Here is a 27,048-nt window from a genome sequence, read left to right on the forward strand (position 1 = left end):
TATATTTGGATTTATACCAAAATAAATATGGATAGAACCCACAAATTTAAAGACTATAAACCAAAAGTGAAACATGAACCTAATATTTGCATATATATATATATATATATATATATATATATATATATATATATAAATGTTTTATTAAGTTGGTGTCACCCGTAGTCAAGTCACCAACTCAATAATGAATTTACCAAAAACTTTTATTTTAATAAGCAATAAATATTATATAAAGGGTAATTTTGTCTTTTCATATGAAATCTAGAAAATACTTACACATAATGGGGTTTGAACCCAAAACGTCATGATATATGTATCTGTTTTTTTTTTACACCCATAAATAAGAGGATAATGCGTTTCAATACATTCAAACTCACGTCCTCCTACATTGGCAACAATGCCTGTACCAATCGAGTTAAGACTCGATCTGCTATTATTATATATTCTTAAATTTGTTACAATAGTGTTTATATATATACTACTTATATTAATTGAATGATAAATTAGAGCTCCATGCATGCAAAATTGTTAGTGGAATTTAAGGGTTTGAAATATAATAATGATTTCCCTCATTCACAAAAAAATATCTTAGAATAAAACCGAAGATAGATTTTCCTTACACAGAAGTTGCAAGTTTTTGGCACCCCTTGTGATAGTGAGTACAAAAGTGATGAAATGAGTTAATGAAAGGAGAAGTTGCATGATTATAATAATATGTCAAAACAAAAAAGTGAGTGAATTTAAGGATTGAAGACAAAATTCAAGCAATCCCATCATCACTCACGTATCTGATAATCCGATTAAGGTTCGTAACTACCCCTTTTAATAATATTGTTTTTAAATTTTAAAATACGGGGTTTTAAGAATATGGGTTTTATTTGATAACTTTGGATACACATATTTATATTTATAAACTAATGAACAAGGCAGATCATGATCGAGGAGAAGACCCTTCAAGTTTTTTTTTAAATTTTAATTAGACTCCTCTCTTCGAAAATTTAACTTTAAGATTTGCTACTGATTATAAATACGATCCAAATACAATGGATTATTTTTAAAAAAGAATTTAGGGTTTGTGAAAAAATTGTAGGGATGTAAATTTTTCCAAAAATCAGAAGGATTTGCATGTTCCCGACAATGTCAGGGTGTGGAATGGTATGATGGGTTTTCCTTAAAAGGAAATGAAAGGCTTAGGTGAGTTTAAAGCATTACAGAGAACTGATACACCCAAACTCTTTCCTATCATGGCATTTAAGGACAGGACACTACACTCATTTACTTACAACCCCCCCCCCCCCCAACTCTTTTACATATCTACTATATGTAATATAGACCTGGTCAAAGATCGAATTATCAATATTCAAAAGTTAATTTGAAATAAATACCAGATTGAATTATTGATTAAATATTTGAGAAAGTTTGAAAAAATTGTTAAAATCGAAAAAAATAAATTTGAATAAAAAAGTGTTTGGTTTACTTTTAATAATCAATGTTTGAATTCAGTTCATCTTTTTTTATATAGTTGAGAATAGTCACGATACGTGTTTTATTTTCATGAGTAGTGATTGAATCTTCAATCACATAGTTAAAGGATGATGTGAGTAATCACTACATTATGCATTATGGTTAGAGCTGAAACTATTATGCCTCACAATATAATGTTCTCGCCAGTAAGGTCAAGAGGTTGTTGGTGACCTAACTCTTTTTTCGTTTCATAATTTGTTTAAAAATATATTATTATTATAATATAAATATTAAAAATAAGTATGAGTTGTTTATGTTTTGAAATTGGGTAAACTACATTGTAGTTACTCAACTATTGGTAAGTTTTGGTCACCCAACTATGAAAAGTTGTAAAATGATCACCTAATTATTCGATTTTTTTTCTTTTTTGGCCACCAACTATTAAATGGTTGGTGGAAAAATGACGTATCAACTTTTAAAATTGACATAATAACAATTTTAACCCTCAGCATATATACATTATATCAATTTAGTCTTGATTCTAAAAAAATTAACTTTCATCGTTTACACATTGTATAGATTTCTCTCTCTCTTTTTTTTCTTTCCAATTTTACACTTTTTGGGTGACCCTTTCACCTAAAAAGCTAAAAAAAAGCTATCAGCTAAATTTGATTGGAAATATACTAAAAATGGTAATACCCAAAAAATGAAAATAATAATTTTCATCTTTTTTATTATTTTAAAGTTAACCCTCAATGCCGCAAATAAAAGTAAAATGCAAAAAAGAAGAAGAAGAAAAGATGACTAAATTATACAATGTGTAAATATCGAGGGTTAATTTTTTTGAATTAAGACTAAATTGACATAATGCATAAATGTTGAGGGTTAAAGTTTCTATTATGCCAATTTTAAAAGCTGCCAACTTATCTTTCCATTAGTAATTTAATGATTGGTGACCAAAAAAGAAAAATTCGAACCATTAGTAATTTAATGGCTGGTGACCAAAAAAGAAAATTCCGAATGGTTGAGTGACCAAATTTAAAAAAAAAATAAAAATATCAAAAAGCTAAATATTAAATAATAAATATTTTTAAATAAAATACTATTTTTAAAAAATATGGACGAATCTAAATAGGATTAAGTTAGTCATTTATAAAAATTAGTTAGTTTGAACAAAATTTGTAACTCATATTTTAAGTCCAACCAAATTTTAGCGACTATGTTTAATATAGATACTATAAGCCAAGCCCCAAACCTAATCCGATCGACATTTGAATACCTTTAATTTATATTTGTATAAGATATATAAAATCATAAATGTGAAACATTTTTGAAGTTGATGATAATTTTTTAATTAATAATTTGAAATAAAATAATATCTTATTATATATTAGAAGATTAAAAAAAAATATTTTGTGAAGTGCAAATTTTGTAAAAAAAAAAAAAAAACTTTACAAATTAAATGATATCTATCTAAGGGTTAGGTAGCCCGTCTGACTCGACTTAGGCCGGACTTGGATAAGGATTTTATTTTAAAAAATTTGATGTAAATAGATTTTAAACATTTCAAATTTAATTTCAAATTAATATTATTTATATTAACTCTGAGATGATTTCTTTAATGTTTCTTTCATTTTAACTAATTTCTTTTCCATGAAAATCTTCTGATAATAATAATTAAATAATTTTGAATAAAAATAATTTAATGAGTTCGTCTTAAGATTCAATACAATTATTTTTATTTTTCTCACACTTTTAAAATTAATTTTAATATCAGAAAAAAATTAAAATTGTAAAAAATAAATAAATTATACATATGTAAATGTGAAAGGTTAGATTTTTTAAAATTAAGACTAAATTGACATAATTTACACTGTTGAGGGTTAAAGTTGTTATTATGTCAATTTAAAAGCTTTCATTATTAGCTATTTGGTTACCCAAAAGATAAAATTAAATAAATGAATGATCATTTTGTAACATTTCATAGTTAAGTGACAAAAAAATAATAATTGGATGACTGACTTTTTTTTACATAAATAATATATAATTAATAATTAATTACCAAAATAGGCATTTGCTATAATGTTCCGCCAGTGCTGTCTAAACTAAAATATTCAGGGACATGATATGTAAATTTCCCATTTAGATTGAATGCTGTGTGGCGGCTCCAAACCTTAAATAGGATTCATTGCTTTGTAAACCTTCATTGTTTATTATTTTATTTTTATTCCTCTTCAACACCAAAAATAGATAAGCTTCTTACCAATTAGTCCAAAAAAATATTTTCTACCAAAAAGCATTTTCGTAAAAAAACTTATTCCAACTGGAACTAAATTTTATTTATTTTTCAAAAATAATTTTTACATTCAAATTATATACGACATAGCAGTTAATAGTATTCATAGTAGTTTTCTTTCACTCACATTATATTTGGAAAGTATAAATTTAACTAATAATTATAATTTATGCATAATAAGATTTTTCTAAAGCTTTTATAATTATCGTTATTATCAATTTGATTTCTGAGCAGGATATAAATTTATAATTATAAAAGCTTTAGAAAAATTTTATTATGTATAAATTATAATTATTAGTTAAATTATAGCTTCAGATATAATGCAAGCAAAAGAAAACTACTATAAATCTTGTTAACGTTATGTCGTATATAATTTGAACAAAAAATTTATTTTTGAAAAATAAATAAAATTTATTTCTAGTTGAATTGATTTTTACAAAAATACTTTTGGACTAATTGGTAAGAGGCCTCTATTTTTGTATTGAAGGGAATAAGAAATAAATAAATAAGGAGGATTTATGAAGAATTAACCCTATTTATGGTTTGGTGTGGTACTGATCCACGCCTTTAAATCTTTAGATTTTTTCTAGCAGCCAATTTAAATAGAAAATCTACATATCATGTACCTGAATACTTTAATTTATCACATTTTAATTTGGTGTCGCCAATATGTCAAGCGACACCGATGAAACACTGTAGTAAATGTCTATTTTTGTAATTAATCTGTTTCCCATATCATTTTTGTAATTAATTATTATTTTTATATTATTTATGTAAAATAACCTTGAATGAGTACTGGTATAATCCACGCGTATCGTTAAATCGGGCTGGACCAAATTCGAACTCGGATAAAAAAAATTAAGTTTTCAAACCGGGCCGTGGCCCTGTAATATAACTGTCAATAAATGTTTTTTTTTTTTTTTTTCATTTGGATAAGGTGGAAAAGGATACAATTACAAGGTGTCACTTAATTCCAAGCGAAATGGCGGTCTCCTCTTCCACAGTCTCTGCTTCAGTCCCTGCATTTCTTTGCAGTAACACCACCAAAATTCCCAGCTTTAAAGTCCCACACCACACGCCACTACGTTTATACAATGCTAAAAGAACGCAGATTTGGGTCAAGAGGAGCTGTTTCAAGTCAACCATCACAGCTAAAGTCGCTCAACAAAGCGATTTGCAGTATAGGAAGCTCGGCGACTCTGATCTTCAAATCAGTGAAATCACATTGGGAACTGTAAGAGCTTTGATTTCTTGATAATGGGTATTTTTCTGTTTTGTTGAAAGGGATTTCTCTTTTATATTTTTTTGTTGGGTTTGAATTGTTGGTCTTTTGTTTTGGGGAAGTAAATGATTTTGAAGAGAATGAGATTTAAATGAATTTAGCTTGAATGAATGCATCACTTCATGTTTGTTTGTTTAACTTTTTAGGATTATTAGTGTTTGGTTCATGATGATTAAGAATTTTTGAATGGTTAAATGCTGCTATTAGTCTGATTATTTTTAATTTTTTTTACTTTTTGAATTATAAAAATGCAGGCTAATTATTAAATTCATTTACTTTTTGGGTAAAAGTACATTAGATCAAAGAAAAACTAGTTCTTTTATTTAAAATTTTATCAAATTCTTCTGTTAAAAATTAATCTTTGTGCATCAACATGGAGTACACATGGTACGTCATATGTCACGGTTTGGTTATTCCATCATCCACACCGATTTTTAACCGTACAAATAGATCAAATTTTTAGCAGAAAGAACATATTTGCTCTTGAATTTAATGTATAGAGATTAGTTTACCTATTTTTTAGCAAAGGGGACAAAATATAATCTAGCTTCTTTTATAGTACTTATACCTTGAGTTTTTGCTATTCCCAAACTTTGACCCGTCAAATATATTATCATATATGTAATGTTGTGTTAGTTTTATTTTCACATATTATTCACAAAAAGACACTTAATGGATTTAATTGCATTTGTTTGCATAAAACTGAAAATTTAAAATTCGAAAATTATGAGGACTAAGAATGATCCAATTAGAAAATATGGATTAAATCGAATACTTTATTCATAGCACAAGATAATAGCTGGATTTAACTGTTACCATTTGGGTGTAGTTGAAATTTCAACGGAGACTAAAGACATAATTTAGGCATAGTATAGGGACTAATAACATAATTTAGCCATTTTTGAATTGTGTTGGTTTTTTTTCTTCATGAACTTTAAACTAACATTAAACAAGCTTTAAATAAGTTTTGTATAATTTGTTAAAAGAATATAAACGAGCTTCTTCTAATCTGAACATGCTTTATTAGTATTTAGTTCGTTAAACGAGTTTCAAGATCTTATTAATATTTATTTTATTTAGCTTGATAAACGAACATAAAGGAACAAAGACCGAATTGTTTATGAACTGTTTATCGAACATTCGGTTTTACAGCCTTATGTTTGATTGCTTCAGATGACATTTGGAGAACAAAATACAGAGAAAGAAGCTCATGAAATGCTCAGCTATGCTTTTGAACATGGAATCAATGCTCTCGATACTGCTGAAGCCGTAAGTTCTTTGGTGTGCATATACTGTATACGGGCTGTATTTTTTTTTCTAGTCTGGAGTTTGAGTTTTGTTCGATATCTTCACTCAAGTTTTTAAGTGCCACTAAAGCTCTCTCTTGCTCATGCTTTCGATTTCCCAGTACCCAATTCCCATGAAGAAAGAGACGAGTGGAAGAACCGATCTCTACATTGCTAGCTGGCTGAAGTCTCAACCTCGCGATAAGGTACTTTTTTCATACCAGATGACATATTTGTGTTCCTGACTCGAAATTTTCGAGATACTGTTGTGTTGGCTCATTTCTCGTGAACATCTCGATGAGCTTATGTTTGTACTACTTGAGTATTTGTTGAGGAATTGATTTGAGTACTGGTTTCTACGTGCATATTTTCCGCAGGTTATTTTGGCAACAAAAGTATGCGGCTATTCAGAACGATCGGCTCATCTACGTGACAATGCAAAAGTTTTACGGGTTGATGCTGTGAACATTAGAGAAAGCGTAGAGAAAAGCCTTAAACGACTCAACACCGATTACATTGATTTACTGCAAATTCATTGGTAAGGTCACAGTTCTTTTAGGTGCATCCATGTGACGGTAGGCATTTACAGACATGGCATCAACTTGCTTGTACTGGTGTTTTACTATGTAAAAAAGTACTTTTTATTACCGTGTCTTGTCATATTCGTATCCTTATCTCTTAAAAGTTATCGTATGTACCTGAGTAGTATGTCTGTGTATGTGCTTCATTGATGTAATCATATTTTCTTGAACTTACGGTTTCAACCAGGCCAGATCGTTATGTGCCGTTGTTCGGTGAGTATTTCTATGATTCTTCAAAATGGCGACCGAGTATACCGTTTGTGGAACAACTTAAGGCTTTACAAGAAGTCATCGATGAAGGAAAGGTAATAAAAAACAGAGATCAAATTAAATCGGATTGCTGTTGGAAAATCTTATGTTACTCTATTCATATATGAGTGTCAGATATACATACAACTGTCGGAAAATCTGCTTGTGATATTTAATCAGTTGTTTGAAGATGTCACAAATACTAAGATTTGTATATGAATGCTCTTCGATTTCAGGTACGCTATATCGGAGTTTCTAACGAGACTTCGTATGGAGTAATGGAGTTTGTTCATGCAGCTCGAGTTGAAGGACTATCGAAGATCGTTAGTATCCAAAACAGCTACAGTCTTCTGGTCCGGCGTTTCGAGGGTAAAACTCATCCAAAATCTATATAAATGTTATACTAGCATCTCAATATCTCGCTGTTGCATCGATTTAGTTGTTCCTGAAGTTTCGATTCAGGAATTGAACCTCTGCTTAGCAGAGCCTTGGTCTTCTCTCAGGATTGAATCAGTTCTGGCTATGCTTAATCTAAATTCGTTTTCTTGTTCTCCTTCCGGGTATTGTCTGAACATAAACATGTTTGAGAAATCAGTAAAATTCTCCTTTTGCAGTCGACCTGGTCGAAGTTTGTCACCCAAAGAATTGCAATATCGGGTTACTTTCTTACTCTCCACTCGCCGGTGGAGCGCTAAGCGGAAAATACTTGGATATCAATTCCGAAGCGGCAAAGAAAGGGAGGATGAACCTTTTCCCTGGCTACATGGAAAGATATAACAAGTCAATTGCCAAGGTATATATGTATGTTGATGGTTGAAATGCTCCCTCTACTAAAAAGAGTAGGCAAATTACTCCCTCTACATTAAAACCTTCATCAATTTGTACAGTTAAAAAACTGGCATGGCTTCCGAAATAGCCACATAGTAACATGTGGCTGCCACGTGTAACTCGTGCTGACGTACTTGGACTAATTTTTAACAGTAGATATGGATGGAAATTTTAACATAAAGACTAGTTTGCTCTTTAATCTAACATAGGGATTAATTTGTCCATTTTTTGAGTAGAGTGAGTAAAATGCAATTCTACCCCTAATACCAGTGCATACATGGTATTTTTACTAATGATTGACGTATTGGTGGGGATTTTCAGGAAGCAACAATGCAATATATTGAGATGGCGAAAAAGCACGGATTAAGTCCCGTTCAACTCGCGCTCGGGTTTGTACGAGATCGTCCGTTTATGACGAGTTCGATCATCGGCGCAACCTCAGTTGAGCAGCTGAAGGAAGACATTGATGCATTTCTAACAACTCAACGGCCTTTGCCACCAGAGGTAATGGAAGATATTGAAGCCATTTTCAAAAGATACAAAGATCCTGCCATTCTCTGAGATCAAAGATATTCATTTTTCTTGAAGTATCCATGCTCGTATCTTTGCTCGATATCAACATTAAGCTTGACCAAAAAAGTCAGAGAAAACCGAAACTGGTTCAAACCGATTATTCAGTTTCAGTTTGATATTCGGTTTCATTATTATTATTATTTTTAGTGATAAACAAGAAAACAAAATTACATCAATGTAAATTGGACAAAAACATCATTAGCCTTATTTTGTTGAATAAACTTTAAAACTTCATTCGGGGCGCCATTAAAGATTTGTCTTTTTCACTAAGCTCATTTTGGCCGTACAATCAACTAGAATACCATAGCTTTAAAAAGTATAATAATTTTGTCTTTTTACATCTATTATATAAAAATAGAAAGGCAGAACGATTTATTTAGCCCTTCAATTTTGCAAAAAGGGTCATTTTAGCCCTTCAACTTTTTTCGGCCTCTTTTAGCTCTTCAAATTACCGTGTTTGTCATTTTAACCCAAAATGGATGAAAAATACATGATAAAATTTGAAGTTAAATATTATAACTTTTAATATTTTTATTTTATCATTTTAACTAAAGTCTCATTTGTTATTTATATCAAAATTTTATAAATGTATTTGTTACAAATTTTATTTTTCAGTTTTATGCACGGTCAATGAATAAAAATATTATTATTGGAACCAAGTTCCAACACCACATGAGTGTATATATACTACTGATCACGACCCATGATGCCATTTCCTTTTTTTGTTTTATTTTCATAATTTTGTTTGAGAAATATTCAAGATGCTCTCGAATACTAGTTTTTAATATTTTAAATTAATATTTAATATATATATATCTTATAATTGCCGATTAAGTCTTAGCTCGACTGGTATGGAGGAGGATGTGGATTCGAGTGTGTTGAAGTGCATTATTCTCCTATTTATGAGTTGGGAGGGGCTATGGGTAATTCTAGACATTGTTTCTAAAAGAGCACATAAAAAAATATTTTTTTATCCATACGGTTACAATATGATGCTGTCTATAATTTCAAAGGGAATCACAAATAACATATTAAAAGGATTTTTTTTTTTTTTTTGCTACAAGATGTAGGAAAATCTCTTAACTCGCCTAGATCGACTATATGAGTTCAAGCTATTTCAGAGTAATCATCATGCAGCAATTGAAGAACTTCATCTGACGGTTGTATGTATATTAGCTTGGCTAATGGTCTTAAGGATGCCATTCGTGCCAATCCATCCGCTACCTTATTTCCCTCCCTAAACACGTGTTTAGTCTGGATCATCCAATCTAGTTGTAAGTGGTCCTTTATAGCTCGTAGCACTACAGAGTGATGCTGTTCAGTTGAATTTGTTTGAAGCAAGTAAATAACTTAGTACTATCCATCTCAATTATAATTATAATTACAAATATAATCACAAATAATATGTTTGAATAACTATAAACTAGAATCAAATTATTAAAATGAATGAATAAATTGAGAATTAAAGTATATATTTGGATTTATACCAAAGTAAAACATGAACCTAATATTTGCATATATATATATATATATATATATATATATATATATATATAAATGTTTTCTTGAGTTGGTGTCACCCGTAGTCAGGTCACCAACTCAATAATGAATTTACCAAAAAAAAATTTATTTTAATAAACAATAAATATTATATAAAGGGTAATTTTGTCTTTTCATATGAAATCTAGAAAAATACTTACACATAATGGGGTTTGAACCCAAAACGTCATGATATATGTATCTGTTTTTTTTACACCCATACATAAGAGGATAATGCGTTTCAATACATTCAAACTCACGTCCTCCTACATTGGCAACAATGCCTGTACCAATCGAGCTAAGACTCAATTTGCTACTATTATATATTCTTAAATTTGTTACAATAGTGTATATATATATATACTACTTATATTAATTGAATGATAAATTAGAGCTCCATGCATGCAAAATTGTTAGTGGATTAAATTCATAATAAATTTAAGGGTTTGAAATATAATAATGATTTCCCTCATTCACAAAAAAATATCTTAGAATAAAACCGAAAATAGATTTTCCTTACACAGAAGTTGCAAGTTTTTGGCACCCCTTGTGATTGTGAGTACAAAAGTGATGAAATGAGTTAATGAAAGGAGAAGTTGCATGATTATAATAATATGTCAAAACAAAAAAGTGAGTGAATTTAAGGATTGAAGACAAAATTCAAGCAATCCCCATCATCACTCACGTATCTGATAATCCGATTAAGGTTCGTAACTACCCCTTTTAATAATATTGTTTTTAAATTTTAAAATACGGGTTTTAAGAATATGGGTTTTATTTGATAACTTTGGATATGTTTATAAACTAATGAACAAGGCAGATCATGATCGAGGAGAAGACCCTTCAAGTTTTTTTTAAAATTTTAATTAGACTCCTCTCTTCGAAAATTTAACTTTAAGATTTGCTACTGATTATAAATACGATGCAAATACAATGGATTATTTTTAAAAAAGAATTTAGGGTTTGTGTAAAAGTTGTAGGGATGAAAATTTTTCCAAAAATCAGAAGGATTTGCATGTTCCCGACAATGTCAGGGTGTGGAATGGTATGATGGGTTTTCCTTAAAAGGAAATGAAAGGCTTAGGTGAGTTTAAAGCATTACAGAGAACTGATACACCCAAACTCTTTCCTATCATGGCATTTAAGGATAGGACACTACACTCATGGTATGATGGGTTTTCCTTAAAAGGAAATGAAAGGCTTAGGTGAGTTTAAAGCATTACAGAGAACTGATACACCCAAACTCTTTCCTATCATGGCATTTAAGGATAGGACACTACACTCATTTACTTACAACCCCCCCCCCAAACTCTTTTACATATCTATCTCTTTATTATATCTATATGTAATATAGACCCGGTCAAAGATCGAATTATCAATATTGAAAAAGTTTGAAATAAATATCGGATTGAATTATTGATTTAATATTTGAGAAAGTTTGAAAAATGTTGTTAACATCGAAAAAAATAAATTTGAATAAAAAAGTGTTCGGTTTACTTTTAATAATCAATGTTTGAATCCAGTTCATTTTTTTTATAGTTGGGAATAGTTACGATACGTGTTTTATTTTCATGAGTACTGATCGAATCTTTAATCACATGGTTAAAGGATGATGTGAATAATCACCATATTATACATTATGATTAGAGCTGAAACTATTATGCCTCACAATATAAGTTCAAGAGGTTGTCGGTGACCTAGCTCTTTTTTCACTTCATAATTTGTTTAAAAATATATGATTATAATATAAATATTAAAAATAAGTATGAGTTGTTTATGTTTAGAAATTGGGTAAACTACATTGTAGTCACTCAACTATTGATAAGTTTTTTTTTTTGGTCACTCAACTGTGAAAAGTTATAAAATGATCACCTAATTATTCGATTTTTCTTTTCTTTTTTGGCCACCAACTGTTAAATTGTTGGTGGAAAAATGACGTATCAACTTTTAAAATTGACATAATAACAATTTTAACCCTCGGCATATATACATTATATCAATTTAGTCTTGATTTAAAAAATAACTTTCATCGTTTACACATTGAGTAATTTTCTCTCTTTTTTTCTTTTCAATTTTACATTTTTGGGTGACCCTTTCACCTAAAAAGCTATCAACTAAATTTGATTGGAAATATATTAAAATGGGAATACCCAAAAACCAAGATAATAATTTTCATCTTTTTTATTCTTTTAAAATTAACCCTCAATGTCACAAATAAAAGTAAAATGCAAAAAAAAAAGATGACTAAATTATACAATGTATAAATATCGAGGTTAAATTTTTGAATTAAGACTAAGTTGACATAATGCATAAATGTTGAGGGTTAAAGTTTCTATTATGGCAATTTTAAAAGCTGCCAACTTATCTTTCCATTAGTAATTTAATGGTTGGTGACTAAAAAGAAAAATTGAACCATTAGTAATTTAATGGTTGAGTGACCAAATTTTTTAAAATTTTCTTTAATAAAAATAAAAATATCAAAACGATAAATATTAAATAATAAAATTTTTTAAATAAAATACTATTTTAAAAAATATGGACGAATCTAAACAGGATTAAGTTAGTCATTTATAAAAAATTAGTTAGTTTGAATAAAATTTGTAACTCGTATTTTAAGTCCGACCAAATTTTAGCGACTATGTTCAATATAGATACTATATATAAGCCAAGCCCCAAACCTAATCCGATCCGACATTTGAATATCTTTAATTTATATTTGTATAAGATATATAAAATCATAAATGTGAAACATTTTGAAGTTGATGATAATTTTTTAATTAATTATTTGAAATAAAATAATATCTTATTATATATTAGAAGATAAAAAAAAATATTTTGTGAAGTGCAAATTTTGTTAAAAAAAAAAAACTTTACAAACTAAATGATATCTATCTAAGGGTTAGGTAGCCTGTCTGACTCGACGTAGGCCGCACTTGGATAAAGATTTTATTTTAAAAAATTTGATGTAAATAGATTTTAAACATTTCAATTTTAATTTCAAATTAATATTATTTATATTAACTCTGAGATGATTTCTTTAATGTTTCTTTCATTTTAACTAATTTCTTTCCATGAAAACCTTCTGATAATATTAATTAAATAATTTTGAATAAAAATAATTTAATGAGTTCGTCTTAAGATTCAATACAATTATTTTTATTTTTCTCACACTTTTAAAATTAATTTTAATATTAGAAAAAGTAAAATTGTAAAAAAACTAAATTATAAATATGTAAGCGTTAAATGTTAGATTTTTTTTAAATTAAGACCAATTTGACATAATTTACACTGTTGAGGGTTAAAGTTGTTATTATGTCAATTTAAACACTTTCATTATTAGCTATTTGGTTACCCAAAAGATAAAATTAAATAAATGAATGATTATTTTATAACATTTCATAGTTAAGTGACAAAAAAAAATAATTGGATCACTGACTTTTTTTACATAAATAATATATAATTAACAATTAATTACGAAAATGGTATGGGAAACAAATTAATTACGAAAATAGGCATTTGCTATAATGTTCCGCCAGTGCCGTCTAAACTAAAATATTTAGGGACCTGATATGTAAATTTTCCATTTAGATTGAATGAGGTGTGGCAGCACCAAACCTTAAATAGGGTTAATTGCTTTGTAAACCTTCATTGTTTATTATTTTCTTTTTATTCCTCTTCAACACAAAAAATAGAAAGGCCTCTTATCAATTAGTCCTTACCAATTAGTCTAAAAAAATATTTTCTACCAAAAAGTATTTTTGTAAAAAAGCTTATTCAATCGAAATAAATTTTATTTATTTTTGAAAAATAATTTTTCATTCAAATTATGTCCGACATAGCGATTAACGAGTACTCATAGTAGTTTTCTTTCACTCACATTATATTTGGAAAGTATAAAGTTAACTAATAATTATAATTTATGCATAATAATAATTTTCTAAAGCTTTTATAATTATCCTTACTATCAATTTGATTTACGAATACGGTATAAAATTATAATTATAAAAGCTTTAGAAAATCTTATTATGTATAAATTATAATTATTAGTTAAATTATAGCTTCTAGATATAATGCAAGCAAAAGAAAACTACTATAAATCTGATTAACTATTATGTCGTACATAATTTGAACAAAAAATTATTTTTCAAAAATAAATAAAATTCATTCTAGTTGAATCGATTTTTTTACAAAATATTTCTTAGACTAATTGGTAAGAGGTCTCTATTTTTGTATTGAAGGAGATAAAAATAAATAAATAAGGAGGATTTATGAAGCAATTAACCTATTTATGGTTTGGTGTGGTACTGAGCCCTTAAATATTTAGATTTTTTCTAGTGGCCAATTTAAATAGGAAATCTATATATCATGTACCTGAATACTTTAATTTATCACATTTTAATTTAGTGTCGCCAATATGTCAAGCGTATTGTGGCGATTTAAATAATCTTGTAGTAAATGCTTATTTTCGTAATTAATCTGTTTCCTATATTTTTTGTACTTAATTATTTTTGTATTATTTATGTAAAATTACTAGTATAATCCACGGGCTATTTTACCAAAAAAAGACATTTTTTTTCAAAATTTACCGAAATGGGCCGATTTTTTAATTATTTACCGGAATGGGCCATTTTCCGTGAAATCGCTGCCATGTAAGTGCGATGTCGAGTGCGTGATGAGATCATCGCGTCACGTCGGTAGCGACTGGCGGCGTGGAAGGAAATCGCGCCATCAAGGACGCGATTTCCTTCCACGTCGGCAGGTCGCTACCGACGCGGACGCTGATGATCTGTCACGTAGCGCGTTTCCGGGGATGCGATTTTGACTTTGATTTTACGTTTGGGTTTTTTGGGTTTTAGGGTTTAGGATGCAGGCTTTTTAGGGTTTAGGGGTCCCGGAAAAAAAATTATTTCGAGTTGACGTTTCTGGTCAAATAGTATAAAATCGCTTCTACCAGGATGCTATCAGATAAGAAATTGTTAAATCGTGCCCTCGTGGACGCCATTTCGGTACAGTTGGTCATGTAAGAAATAATTTTTTTGACGTTTTCTGAGCAAATAGTATAAAATCGTTGATACCAGGATGCTATATGAGAAGAAATTGTGAAATCGCGCCCTCGTGGATGCGATTTCGCTATAGTTGGTCATGTAGGAAATAATTATTTTTTGACGTTTCTGAGCAAATAGTGTCAAATCGTGCCCTCGTGGACTCGATTTTGCTACAGTAGCAAGTTTGGGCTGAGGCTATAAATTAGGTAGAAAATGTTCTTAAAATGCATGAGTCATAGCAGAAACATTTTAGAGAGGCTAAGAAAGTTAGAGTTTCAAAATTAGTGAACGTATTAGTGCTGTTATTTACTACGATGGTGAGGTTTGCCACACCGAGAATGGTGTTGTTTTTTTATCGGAGAATACAGTGCGACTGTCATTTAGCCAAAACATAGATTTAACAGAATTTCGTAAAAGAATTAGGCGTAAAATCTTCGGAACGACGCCAATGAAAGTTCTGTCAATCACGTATCGATTTTGTTCTTCTGTTGATCGGTGACATATGACTCGTTCGACATAAAAGGTGCTCGTAGCTTGGAGGCAATGGTGCAGACTCATCTTGCTAGCGGAGCAATTTATATTGAGTTATATGTACAATTTACGTCGCCAACTGATGTACTTCCGTCCAGTGTTCGAGATGTATACACGACCCCTGGCCGACACTCGGTTAGTGGGTTACAAAATACGAAACAACCCATGTTCGGTAACGGTGTCAAATACACATCCCCACCAAGACACTCTGTCGGTGGATGGGACATGTACGTCGGTGGCTCGACGTTTGACGCTGGAAATACGAGCTGGGGAACTGTATCAAGTTCTAGTGGATGACAATCTACATCCAATTGGGGACGTTATCAAATGCCCAGAAGAAGGGATGACGTATTACCTACGACATCAACCGGTGAGGGGACTTCATACGCTGCAGATGATTGTGGGTTAGAAGATAAGTCCGATGTGGATCCACCTCGAGAGCCCGGGTCGGATGGTGCAGAGGTGGGATTATTTTCTGAACCGGAGCTTATTCCAACAGAAGGTGAAGATGGTGATAGGAGTGCAGATGATGAAGAAAATCCACGATTTAGAGCATACTCACCTCCAGCCCACATGCATGATGTCGATCTGTCAGCAGATGATGCGTTAGAGTTTCCAGATCTACCACACCGGTTGCGCGATCGTACAAGTTCGGGGGTAGATCTCGGTGAACTTGAAGTTGGTAATCAGTTTACCAATAAGGATAGTTTTATTGGTGTTTTGAAACAGCATAGCATCAAAAACGGCGTTAATTACCACGTCGTTAAATCAAAATCTGATAAGTTTGAGGCGAAGTATGCGGTGCAAGACGGCACATGTTCATGGAAAATCGTCGCCTCGTTAAGGAAGAGGACAAGGTTGTGGGAGATCAAAAAGTACAAATGTCCACATACATGTGCTGCAGGTACAGTATTGAATGTGTCTAAATAATATTTTTATTTTCCAATGTTGTATTATTTAATGTACTCCCTCCCTCTGTAGGTGTTTCAGAAGATCATCTGAAAATGGATTTAGCTATGTTGGCTAGCTTGATACTGCCCACGATAAAAGCAGATCCTAGGACTTCAGTGCCGGTGATAATTGCCAATATCCGTAGCCAAATGGGGTACACGCTCTCTTACCGTAAGGCTTGGATAGCTAAGCAAAAGGCATTGGAGAAGATGCATAGTGGGTGGGACGCCTCATATAATGAAATATGACAATGGTGTCAGGTGCTAGAGAGATACGTCCCAGGTGCCATCACAGACCTTGAAACGGAACATGCATACTACAACAGCCGATTGCTACGTGGATGCCAATTGTTCAAACGCCTATTTTGGACCTTTAAGCAATGCCAAGACGCATTTCCATACTGCAAGCCGTTGGTACAAATTGACGGTACCTTCATGTTCGATAGGTACACTCATCGGCTATTGGTTGCAGTGGCACAGGACGGCGGTGGGAGAATTCTTCCAATTGCATTTGCAATAACATCGGGAGAGTCATCTGATGACTGAGATTTCTTTCTCTCTAGGTTAAGGAGGCATGTGTGCCCCCAACCTGATATCTGTGTTATTTCAGACCGGGGCACCGGTATACTAGCTGCATTTGATCGAGAGGGAAGCTTGTGGCAGTGTACACACCATAGATATTACCTGAGACACGTTGCTTCGAACTACTACAGGCAATATCCATCTAAGACTGAATGACGACAAGTGACCAACATGGGTATTTACTATATAACTGTATTATTTTGTTTGTCATTTTGAATTAGTTTTATTGGTAGAAGTGGTATAAAATATTCGCTATGTTCTTATATTGGTAGGGTATGAAATGAATAAAGATCGTTTTCACTAGATGTTGGCAATCTTACGATCCCAAAAAGGAGAATGGGGGACTACCTTTGCAACATACGTTTCGAACAGTGGGCACAAGCATACGACGGAGGCCTACGATATGGCCATATGACGTCAAACCTGGCAGAATGCATAAATTCTGTTCTTAAAGGAACGCGCCATCTACCGATAACAGCGGTTGTGCGAGAGACATATTTCCGTTTGGCGGCGCTATTTCCAAAGCGACCGGCAACTTATGCAGGCTAGATGCAGGGTGGGCATGTATGGTGCAATAAGGTAGTTCAAGAAATTAACAAGGCGAACACGAGGGCAAACACCATGCACGCAGTGTGTCACGATCGAGACAATTTATGGTTTCGCGTGACGGAGTTTGACAGACCGCACCAAGGTGTTGTTGGCGGGCAATATCGTGTACACTTGCGAAACAGGTCTTGTGACTGTGGGAAGTTCGACGCACTTCGTTATCCATGCACTCATGTTATTGCAGCCTGTCAGAAACTCCGTCTGGATCCGCCGAGTTATGTGGACGAAGTGTACAAATTAGAAAACATGTACCACGTATGGAGACACATTTTCCCACCGGTCTCAGATGAACGTAAGTGGCCGCCCGTATCTCTTGCTCCTTTTAAGCTGTTACCAGATAGAGAATTGCATCGCAAGCCGAATGGTCGACCTTCTCCACTAGAATACGGAACAATATGGATATCCGAGGAACAGCCAGTCAACAGAAGTTGTGCGGATGGTGTAGGAACCCAGGCCATACAAGTCGATCATGCCCTAATCGCAATAGTTGAATGTAATTTTAGATGCAATTACATTTTATTCAATTATTAACTGATAATTGTATTAATTGTTAGTAAAATTATCAAATTACTACAATTTCTTAAATGTTAGTACCAGTCAAAACATTTTACAAAATCCAACATTATGTAAAAGCTGTAAAATTATTATGCCCAAAAACTTTTGTTAATGGTTAGTCAAATTATCAATTTATGTAAAATTATTAAGCCGAAAAAGTGTGTTAATGGGTAGTAAGATTATCAAATTAGGTTAGGTTTTTAACTAATTTAGGTTAGGGTTTTAACTAAATTAGGTTAGGGTTTTTAATTAAATTAAATTAGGTTAGGGTTTTAATTAAATTAAATTAGGTTAGGTTTTTAATTAAATTAGGTTAAGGTTTAGGGTTTTAAATAAATTATGGTTAGGGTTTTTAATTAAATTAGGTTAGGGTTTTTAATTAAATTAAATTAGGGTTAGGGTTTTAATTAAATTAAATTAGGGTTAGGGTTTTAATTAAATTAGGTTAGGGTTTTAATTAAATTAAATTAGGTTAGGGTTTTTAAAATAAATTAGGTTAGGATTTAGGGTTTTAAATAAATTATGGTTAGGGTTTTTAATTAAATTAGGTTAGGGTTTTTAATTAAATTAGGTTAGGGTTTAGAGTTTTAAATAAATTAGGTTAGGGTTTTTAATTAAATTAAATTAGTTTAGGGTTTTTAATTAAATTATGGTTACGGTTTTAATTAAATTAGGTTAGGGTTTTTAATCAAATAATATCAAAATAACTTGGAAAAATTTCTATGTGTATTACATTGTTATAAACTTCTATTTCATTACATCAAATGATAAATTTTAATACGGTAATCAATGTCTATGACCGGGGGATTCGGTTCCACATGGCGGCCGTCGACGGTTACACGCTGAATTCCTCCTTCCTCTAGCTTCCGGCGGCGGTTGTTCTTCCTCCGGTGGTGATTGTTATTCTTCCGGTTCGGCATCTGGTTGTCGGACTTGGGACAATGATCCACCTTCAAAGAATAGTGTATGTGGAGGTGTTTACATCATGAATGGCGACGGAGTTTGAAAGCCATGCGTTGCTGGCGATTGGTAAAAAGGAGAGCTCCCCGACGGCCCCCATTGCGACCCCCCTGCGCCGCTGGCCTAGTTATTGGTGGTCCGCTCGGCATTACAGGAAATGGAGCTGATTCGGGCATTTGGCTCCAACTTGCCATAAGATTCGGAAAAGGATACATGTACGGGTTAGGGTACATATAAGGGTTAGGAAACATACTTGGCATCATAGGGAAAGGCGAATGCGTGGGTATTATCTGTTGAATTGCTGCGTCAGGTGACTGCGTCGGTGCTCTCGTTGGGGACAGTGATTGCATGGCCACTGATGATGAACTAGGTGAATGTCTGGGCCTCGTTGAGGGGCTGCCCTTGTAGTCTTGTCCCCTTGGATTTAGAGGCCCGCGCCTTTCCCTTCCGACACATATTTGCCGCTGCCTCTCTTCTGGTGTAAGTAGATACGGCTTCCCATGGATCCTAAACCATGACATGTATTCTGGAACGCACGCTAACTCGGGAACGATGATTTGTTCCCGAGTAGGTAGATATTCATACCGATTTTCCCACATTTCTGTGTACTCTGACCAGTATCTAGTCCAATCCGTACCTAATAGCTGAAGGTCGATTTTGTGGTGCTCGTCAAACACCTCAGGGTCTGCAGGGATCGGTTGTCTACATCCAAACTGTCGTAGGACTCTGTCTGTCTGGTGGGGCTCCACGGTTGCATAGTTGATCAACACCACTTTCACGTGCCAAGCGTTTGGATTTTGTAAAAACTCTTCCGGGATTACTGCCCGGACTGCTGAATCCTCGTATGGTGTCCATTGAAACTGCATGAACATGATAGAAATATTACATATATACATAATACTAAATACTAAATACTAAATATCAATCCACTAGCGAATGTATGGAAATATCTATTTGCAATAATACTTACTACGCTTCCAATCGTTGCTTCAATAGAAGCCGTATATCTTCAAGTTCGACGGTAATCCACGATAACTTGCGGATGGTTCCACCTAATTAAATAAATTTTAGCATACTTTTATTCTTACAAAATCTACATAACAATTTCAAAATGTAATATAAAATTTACCTCGTTACGAGTGGGAATGTATATGGGTGGTTCACTCGAGGACGTAGAAATGGAAAGCTAAACCGTGCCCATGATTGCAGAGTGACAGCAACCTCCGATTTTTGCTCTCCTCGGTTTGGTCGCCCGCACATCTCCGATATAATGTTGCCAAAAGCAGACCCCAACTAAATTCATCGGCTGCTCTAAAATCAATGAGTTTTAGCAGCCACCTTAGATGTACACGGCTCCGTGACGTGTCGGCCATCAGATAGCCTCCAATTATTTGAAGAATGTATGATTGAGCATATCGGATTCTTTCAATTTCGGTTGAATTTGCATTCAGATCGGGGAAGGTGGCACGTAACCAGCCCATCTCCACCTTACCTCCATCCATTTTATCCTAACAGTACCAAAAGCTCGTAGCACACCGCCTCCCAATTGCTAGATTGGGCAGACCCGTGAATGGGTGCCCGTCCACCCGGCAATCCCAAATGCAGATGGACATCTTCTAGAGTGATAGTGCACTCTCCACATGGAAGATGAAATGTGTGCGTCTCGGGTCTCCACCTCTCGATGTGCCCGTCGCCACGTGCCAAAATCCCGCTTCCCGCAGGTAGTTCTCTACTAACGGTGATGGAGGACCATGCATATTCCGAATATTGCATTCCAATACCCGATCTTTAGACTTTTATAACAAAAAATAAATTAATAATTATCTAAAAATACATAAATAAAAATATCATAAATAAAATTTAAAATTTAAATTTAATACTTACCATTTTCATTTGCTCCACCGATATGTGATTCCTATCAAGACGAATCAATGATCCGGCCATTGTTGAAAATATTAAAAATATTAAAATTATTTTAAAAAAATAAAAATATTTAAAATTTTCTTAAAAAAATGAAATTGAATGGAAAAAGAAATTTAATATGGATTTGAGAGATTTTTTGAAGGAAATTGAGAGGATTTTGGAAGGAATTTGAGAGTTTAAGAGAATTTTGGAAGGAAATTGAGAGAATTTTTAAAGGAATTTGAGAGAATTTTTGAAGGAAATTGAGATAGGATTTGTTTGTGAAAAAATAAGGGGTAGGGGGTTTTATAGTAAAAAAAATTGTGACCGTTGGGGGGGCAACGGTCAAATTTGCACTGTTCATGCGCTCGTGTCATCGCGTCCACGTCAGCGATGATCTGTCACGTACCTTGACATCGCGCTTACGTGGCAGCGATTTCACGTAAAATGGCTCATTCCGGTAAATAATTAAAAAATCAGCCAATTTCGGTAAATTTTGAAAAAAAAAGACTTTTTTTGATAAAATAGCCTAATCCACGCGTATCGTTAAATCGGGCTGGACCAAATTCAAACTCGGATAAAAAAAAAAGTAAGTTTTCAAACCGGGCCGCGGCCCTGTAATATAACTATCAATAAATGTTTTTTTTTTTTAATCTGGATAAGGTGGAAAACGATACAATTATAAGGTGCCACTTAATTCAAAGCGAAATGGCGGTCTCCTCTTCCACAGTCTCTGCTTCCGTTCCTCCATTTCTTTGCTGCAACACCACCAAAATTCCCAGCTTTAAAGTCCCACGCCACACGCCACTACGTTTATGCAATGCTAAAAGAACGCAGATTTGGGTCAAGAGGAGCTGTTTCAAGTCAACCATCACTGCTAAAGTCGCTCAACAAAGCGATTTGCAGTATAGGAAGCTCGGCGACTCTGATCTACAAATCAGTGAAATCACATTGGGAACTGTAAGAGCTTTGATTTCTTGATAATGGGTATTTTTCTGTTTTGTTGAAAGGGATTTCTCTTTTATATTTTTTTGTTGGGTTTGAATTGTTGGTCTTTTGTTTTGGGGAAGTAAATGATTTGAAGAGAATGAGATTTAAATGAATTTAGCTTGAAAGAATGCATCACTTCATGTTTGTTTGTTTAACTTTTTAGGATTATTAGTGTTTGGTTCATGATGATTAAGAATTTTTGAATGGTTAAATGCTGCTATTAGTCTGATTATTTTTAATTTTTTTACTTTTTGAATTATAAAAATGCAGGCTAATTATTAAATTCATTTACTTTTTGGGTAAAAGTACATTAGATCAAAGGAAAACTAGTTATTCTATTTAAAATTTTATCAAATTCTTCTGTTAAAAATTAATCTTTGTGCATCAACATGGAGTACACATGATACGCCACATGTCACGGTTTGGTTATTCCATCATCCACACCGGTTTTTAACCATACAAATAGATCAAATTTTTAGCAGAAAGAACATATTTGTTCTTGAATTTAATGTATAGAGTTTAGTTTACCTATTTCTTAACAAAGGAGGCAAAATACAATCTAGCTTCTTTTATAGTACTTTTACCTTGAGTTTTTGCTATTCCCAAAATTTGACCCGTCAAATATATTATCATATATGTAATGTTGTGGTAGTTTTATTTTCACATATTATTCACAAAAAGACAGTTAATGGATTTAATTGCATTTGTTTGCGAAAAATTGAAATTTTAAAATTGAAAATTATGAGGACTAAGAATGATCCAATTGGAGAATATGGATTAAATCTAATACTTTATTCATAGTACAAGATAATAGCGAATTTAATCAACTGGATTTAATTGTTACCATTTGGGTGTAGTTGAAATTTCAACGGAGACTAAAGTCATAATTTAGGCATAGTATAGGGACTAATAACATAATTTAGCCATTTTTGAATTGTGTTGGTTTTTTTTTCTTCATGAACTTTAAACTAATATTAAACAAGCTTTAAATAAGTTTTGTATAATTCGTTAAACAAATATAAACGAGCTTCTTCTAATCTGAACATGCTTTATTAGTATTTAGTTCGTTAAACGAGTTTCAAAATCTTGTTAATATTTATTTTATTTAGCTTGATAAACGAACATAAAGGAACAAAGACCGAATTGTTTATGAACTGTTTATCGAACTTTCGGTTTTACAGCCTTATGTTTGATTGCTTCAGATGACATTTGGAGAACAAAATACAGAGAAAGAAGGTCATGAAATGCTCAGCTATGCTTTTGAACATGGAATCAATGCTCTCGATACTGCTGAACACGTAAGTTCTTTGGTGTGCATATACTGTATACGGGCTGTATTTTTTTTCTAGTCTGGAGTTTGAGTTTTGTTCGATATCTTCACTCAATTTTTTAAGTGCCACTAAAGCTCTCTCTTGCTCATGCTTTCGATTTCCCAGTACCCATTTCCCATGAAGAAAGAGACGAGTGGAAGAACCGATCTCTACATTGCTAGCTGGCTGAAGTCTCAACCTCGCGATAAGGTACTTATTTCATACCAGATGACATATTTGTGTTCCTGACTCGAAATTTTCGAGACACTGTTGTATTGGCTCATCTCTCGTGAATATCTTGATGAGCTTATGTTTGTACTACTTGAGTATTCGTTGAGGAATTGATTTGAGTACTGGTTTCTACGTGCATATTTTCCGCAGGTTATTTTGGCAACAAAAGTATGCGGCTATTCAGAACGATCGGCTCACCTACGTGACAATGCAAAAGTTTTACGGGTTGATGCTGTGAACATTAGAGAAAGCGTAGAGAAAAGCCTTAAACGACTCAACACCGATTACATTGATTTACTGCAAATTCATTGGTAAGGTTACAGTTCTTTTAGGTGCATCCATGTGACGGTAGGCATTTACAGACATGGCATCAACTTGCTTGTACTGGTGTTTTACTATGTAAAAGAGTACCTTTTATTACCGTGTCTTGTCATTTTCGTATCCTTATCTCTTAAAAGTTATCGTATGTACCTGAGTAGTATGTCTGTGTATGTGCTTCATTGATGTAATCATATTTTCTTGAACTTACGGTTTCAACCAGGCCAGATCGTTATGTGCCGTTGTTCGGTGAGTATTTCTATGATTCTTCAAAATGGCGACCGAGTATACCGTTTGTGGAACAACTTAAGGCTTTACAAGAAGTCATCGATGAAGGGAAGGTAATAAAAAACAGAGATCAAATTAAATCGGATTGCTGTTGGAAAATCTTATGTTACTCTATTGATATATGAGTGTCAGATATACATACAACTGTCGGAAAATCTGCTTGTGATATTTAATCAGTTGTTTGAAGATGTCACAAATACTAAGATTTGTATATGAATGCTCTTCGATTTCAGGTACGCTATATCGGAGTTTCTAACGAGACATCGTATGGAGTAATGGAGTTTGTTCATGCAGCTCGAGTTGAAGGACTATCGAAGATCGTTAGTATCCAAAACAGCTACAGTCTTCTGGTCCGGCGTTTCGAGGGTAAACCTCATCCAAAATCTATATAAATGTTATACTAGCATCTCAATATCTCGCCGTTGCATCGATTTAGTTGTTCCTGAAGTTTCGATTCATATGCAATGACCAACAAACGAAATGCCCCGGGATTGGACCTCTGCTTAGCAGAGCCTTGGTCTTCTCTCAGGATTGAATCAGTTCTGGCTATGCTTAATCTAAATTCGTTTTCTTGTGCTCCTTCCGGGTATTGTCTGAACATAAACATGTTTAAGAAATCAGTAACATTCTCCTTTTGCAGTCGACCTGGTCGAAGTTTGTCACCCAAAGAACTGCAATATTGGGTTACTTTCTTACTCTCCGCTCGCCGGTGGAGCGCTAAGCGGAAAATACTTGGATATCAATTCCGAAGCGGCAAAGAAAGGGAGGTTCAACCTTTTCCCTGGCTACATGGAAAGATATAACAAGTCAATTGCCAAGGTATATATGTATGTTGATGGTTGAAATGCTCCCTCTACTAAAAAGAATAGGCAAATTACTCCCTCTACATTAAAAACTTCATCAATTTGTACAGTTAAAAAACTGGCATTGCTTCTGAAATAACCATATAGTAACATGTGGCTGCCACGTGTAACTCGTGCTGACGTACTTAGACTAATTTTTAACAGTAGATATGGATGAAAATTTTAACATAAAGACTAATTTGTCCATTTTTTGAGTAGAGTGAGTAAAATGCAATTCTACCCCTAATACCAGTGCCTACATGGTATTTTTACTAATGATTGACGTATTGGTGGGGATTTTCAGGAAGCAACAGTGCAATATATTGAGATGGCGAAAAAGCACGGATTAAGTCCCGTTCAACTCGCGCTCGGGTTTGTACGAGATCGTCCGTTTATGACGAGTTTGATCATCGGCGCAACCTCGGTTGAGCAGCTGAAGGAAGACATTGATGCATTTCTAACAACTCAACGGCCTTTGCCACCAGAGGTAATGGAAGATATTGAAGCCATTTTCAAAAGATACAAAGATCCTGCCAATCTCTGAGATCGAAGATATTCATTTTCTTCAGATTTTTTCATTTTTCATGAAGTATCCATGCTCGTATCTTTGCTCAATATCAACATTAAGCTTGACCAAAAAAGTCAGAGAAAACCGAAATCGGTTCAAACCGATTATTCAGTTCAGTTTGATATTCGGTTTCATTATTATTATTATTTTTAGTGATAAACAAGAAAACAAAATTACATCAATGTAAATTGGACAAAAACATCATTAGCCTTATCTTGTTGAATAAGCTCTAAAATTTCATTCGGGGCGCCATTAAAGACTTGTCTTTCTCACTAAGCTCATTTTGGCCAAACAATCAGCAGCACGGTGTTATGAGTTATTTGAGTATTAATTTTGTTGGACAATGACTAGAATACCATAGCTTTAGAAAGTAAAATAATTTTCTTTTTACATCTTTTATATAAAAATAGAAAAAGCAGAATGACTTATTTAGCCCTTCAACTTTGTAAAAAAGGTCATTTTAGCCTTCAACTTTTTTCTGCCTCTTTTAGCTCTTCAAATTACCGTGTTTGTCATTTTAGCCCAAAATGGATGAAAAATACATGATAAAATTTGAAGTTAAATATTACAATTTTTAATATCTTTATTTTATCATTTTAACTAAAGTCTCCTTTGTTATTTATATCAAATTTTTATAAATGTATTTGTTACAAATTTTATTTTTCACTGTGCATGAGTTTTATGCACGGTCAACTAACAACATAAGATCTAATTATTGGTGAAATAAAAATAATGGAATATTTATAAATAAATACCGATAACTTTATTTAAACATACACTTGAAACTCAATATAAAATCATAAATCTTTATCTATAAATTGTAAACTCGAAATTTAAGAAAAATAATTATAATTAATATTTAATTATGTTTAAATTAAATTATTAATATTTATTTATAACTCTTTCACTATTTTTGTTTTATCTAATCGTGTTGTTATTGATGGTGATACACTAAACTCATTCTCCGACAAGACCCTCATTATAAATTTATACCTAAATTTCAAAACATTCTAATTACATCCTTAAACTGTCGATGTTATATCAATCAAGTTCTTTCATTATTAAAATCGTTAATTTAACCATTAAATGACACGTTAAATCTTACATGGCATAATTTAAAATGAAAATTGTAAAGAAAGGCAAAACGTTGTCACATAACTATTACAAGTAAAAACTAAAAATAAAGTTTAAAAAAGAAAGAGAGTGAGTGAGTGATAAAGTTTCTATAAAAGTTTCAAAAAAACCTCAAAAACAAGATTTTTAAAACTCACT

The 27,048-nt window shown here is 32.6% G+C and overlaps 1 protein-coding gene across 3 annotated transcripts; it reads left to right on the forward strand.

Annotated features, from left to right (window-relative positions):
• Nucleotides 1–4,682: 4,682 nt before the first annotated feature.
• On the forward strand, nucleotides 4,683–26,052 carry LOC105774793 (uncharacterized). 3 transcript variants are annotated; one of them, XM_052629349.1, is made up of 8 exons: nucleotides 4,683–4,994; nucleotides 23,422–23,517; nucleotides 23,656–23,739; nucleotides 23,911–24,071; nucleotides 24,302–24,419; nucleotides 24,600–24,732; nucleotides 25,007–25,185; nucleotides 25,513–26,052. In XM_052629349.1, exons 1-8 carry the CDS (start codon nucleotides 4,743–4,745, stop codon nucleotides 25,750–25,752), a joined length of 1,263 nt encoding a protein of 420 aa, XP_052485309.1. In that variant the 5' UTR covers nucleotides 4,683–4,742; the 3' UTR covers nucleotides 25,753–26,052. The 3 variants fall into 3 exon arrangements, with proteins under 3 accessions (XP_052485309.1, XP_012452809.1, XP_012452824.1); XM_012597355.2 differs by lacking the exons at nucleotides 23,422–23,517; nucleotides 23,656–23,739; nucleotides 23,911–24,071; ... (2 more) ...; nucleotides 25,007–25,185; nucleotides 25,513–26,052 and adding exons at nucleotides 6,216–6,311; nucleotides 6,451–6,534; nucleotides 6,706–6,866; ... (2 more) ...; nucleotides 7,773–7,951; nucleotides 8,308–8,810 and having other exon boundaries at nucleotides 4,686–4,994; XM_012597370.2 differs by lacking the exon at nucleotides 4,683–4,994 and adding an exon at nucleotides 21,892–22,189.
• The last annotated feature ends 996 nt before the right edge of the window (nucleotides 26,053–27,048 follow it).

The sequence above is a fragment of the Gossypium raimondii genome, chromosome 1 (genome assembly GCF_025698545.1).
Source record: "Gossypium raimondii isolate GPD5lz chromosome 1, ASM2569854v1, whole genome shotgun sequence".
In the NCBI taxonomy this organism is placed as follows: Eukaryota; Viridiplantae; Streptophyta; class Magnoliopsida; order Malvales; family Malvaceae; genus Gossypium; species Gossypium raimondii.

Bases quoted from the DNA above. Each gene is read 5' to 3' on its own strand.
- LOC105774793 (XM_052629349.1), top strand. From the start codon at position 4,743: ATGGCGGTCTCCTCTTCCACAGTCTCTGCTTCAGTCCCTGCATTTCTT. The intron at 23,740-23,910 runs GTACTTATTTCA...TATTTTCCGCAG, and splicing joins AGTCTCAACCTCGCGATAAG to GTTATTTTGGCAACAAAAGT. The intron at 25,186-25,512 runs GTATATATGTAT...GGGGATTTTCAG, and splicing joins ATAACAAGTCAATTGCCAAG to GAAGCAACAGTGCAATATAT.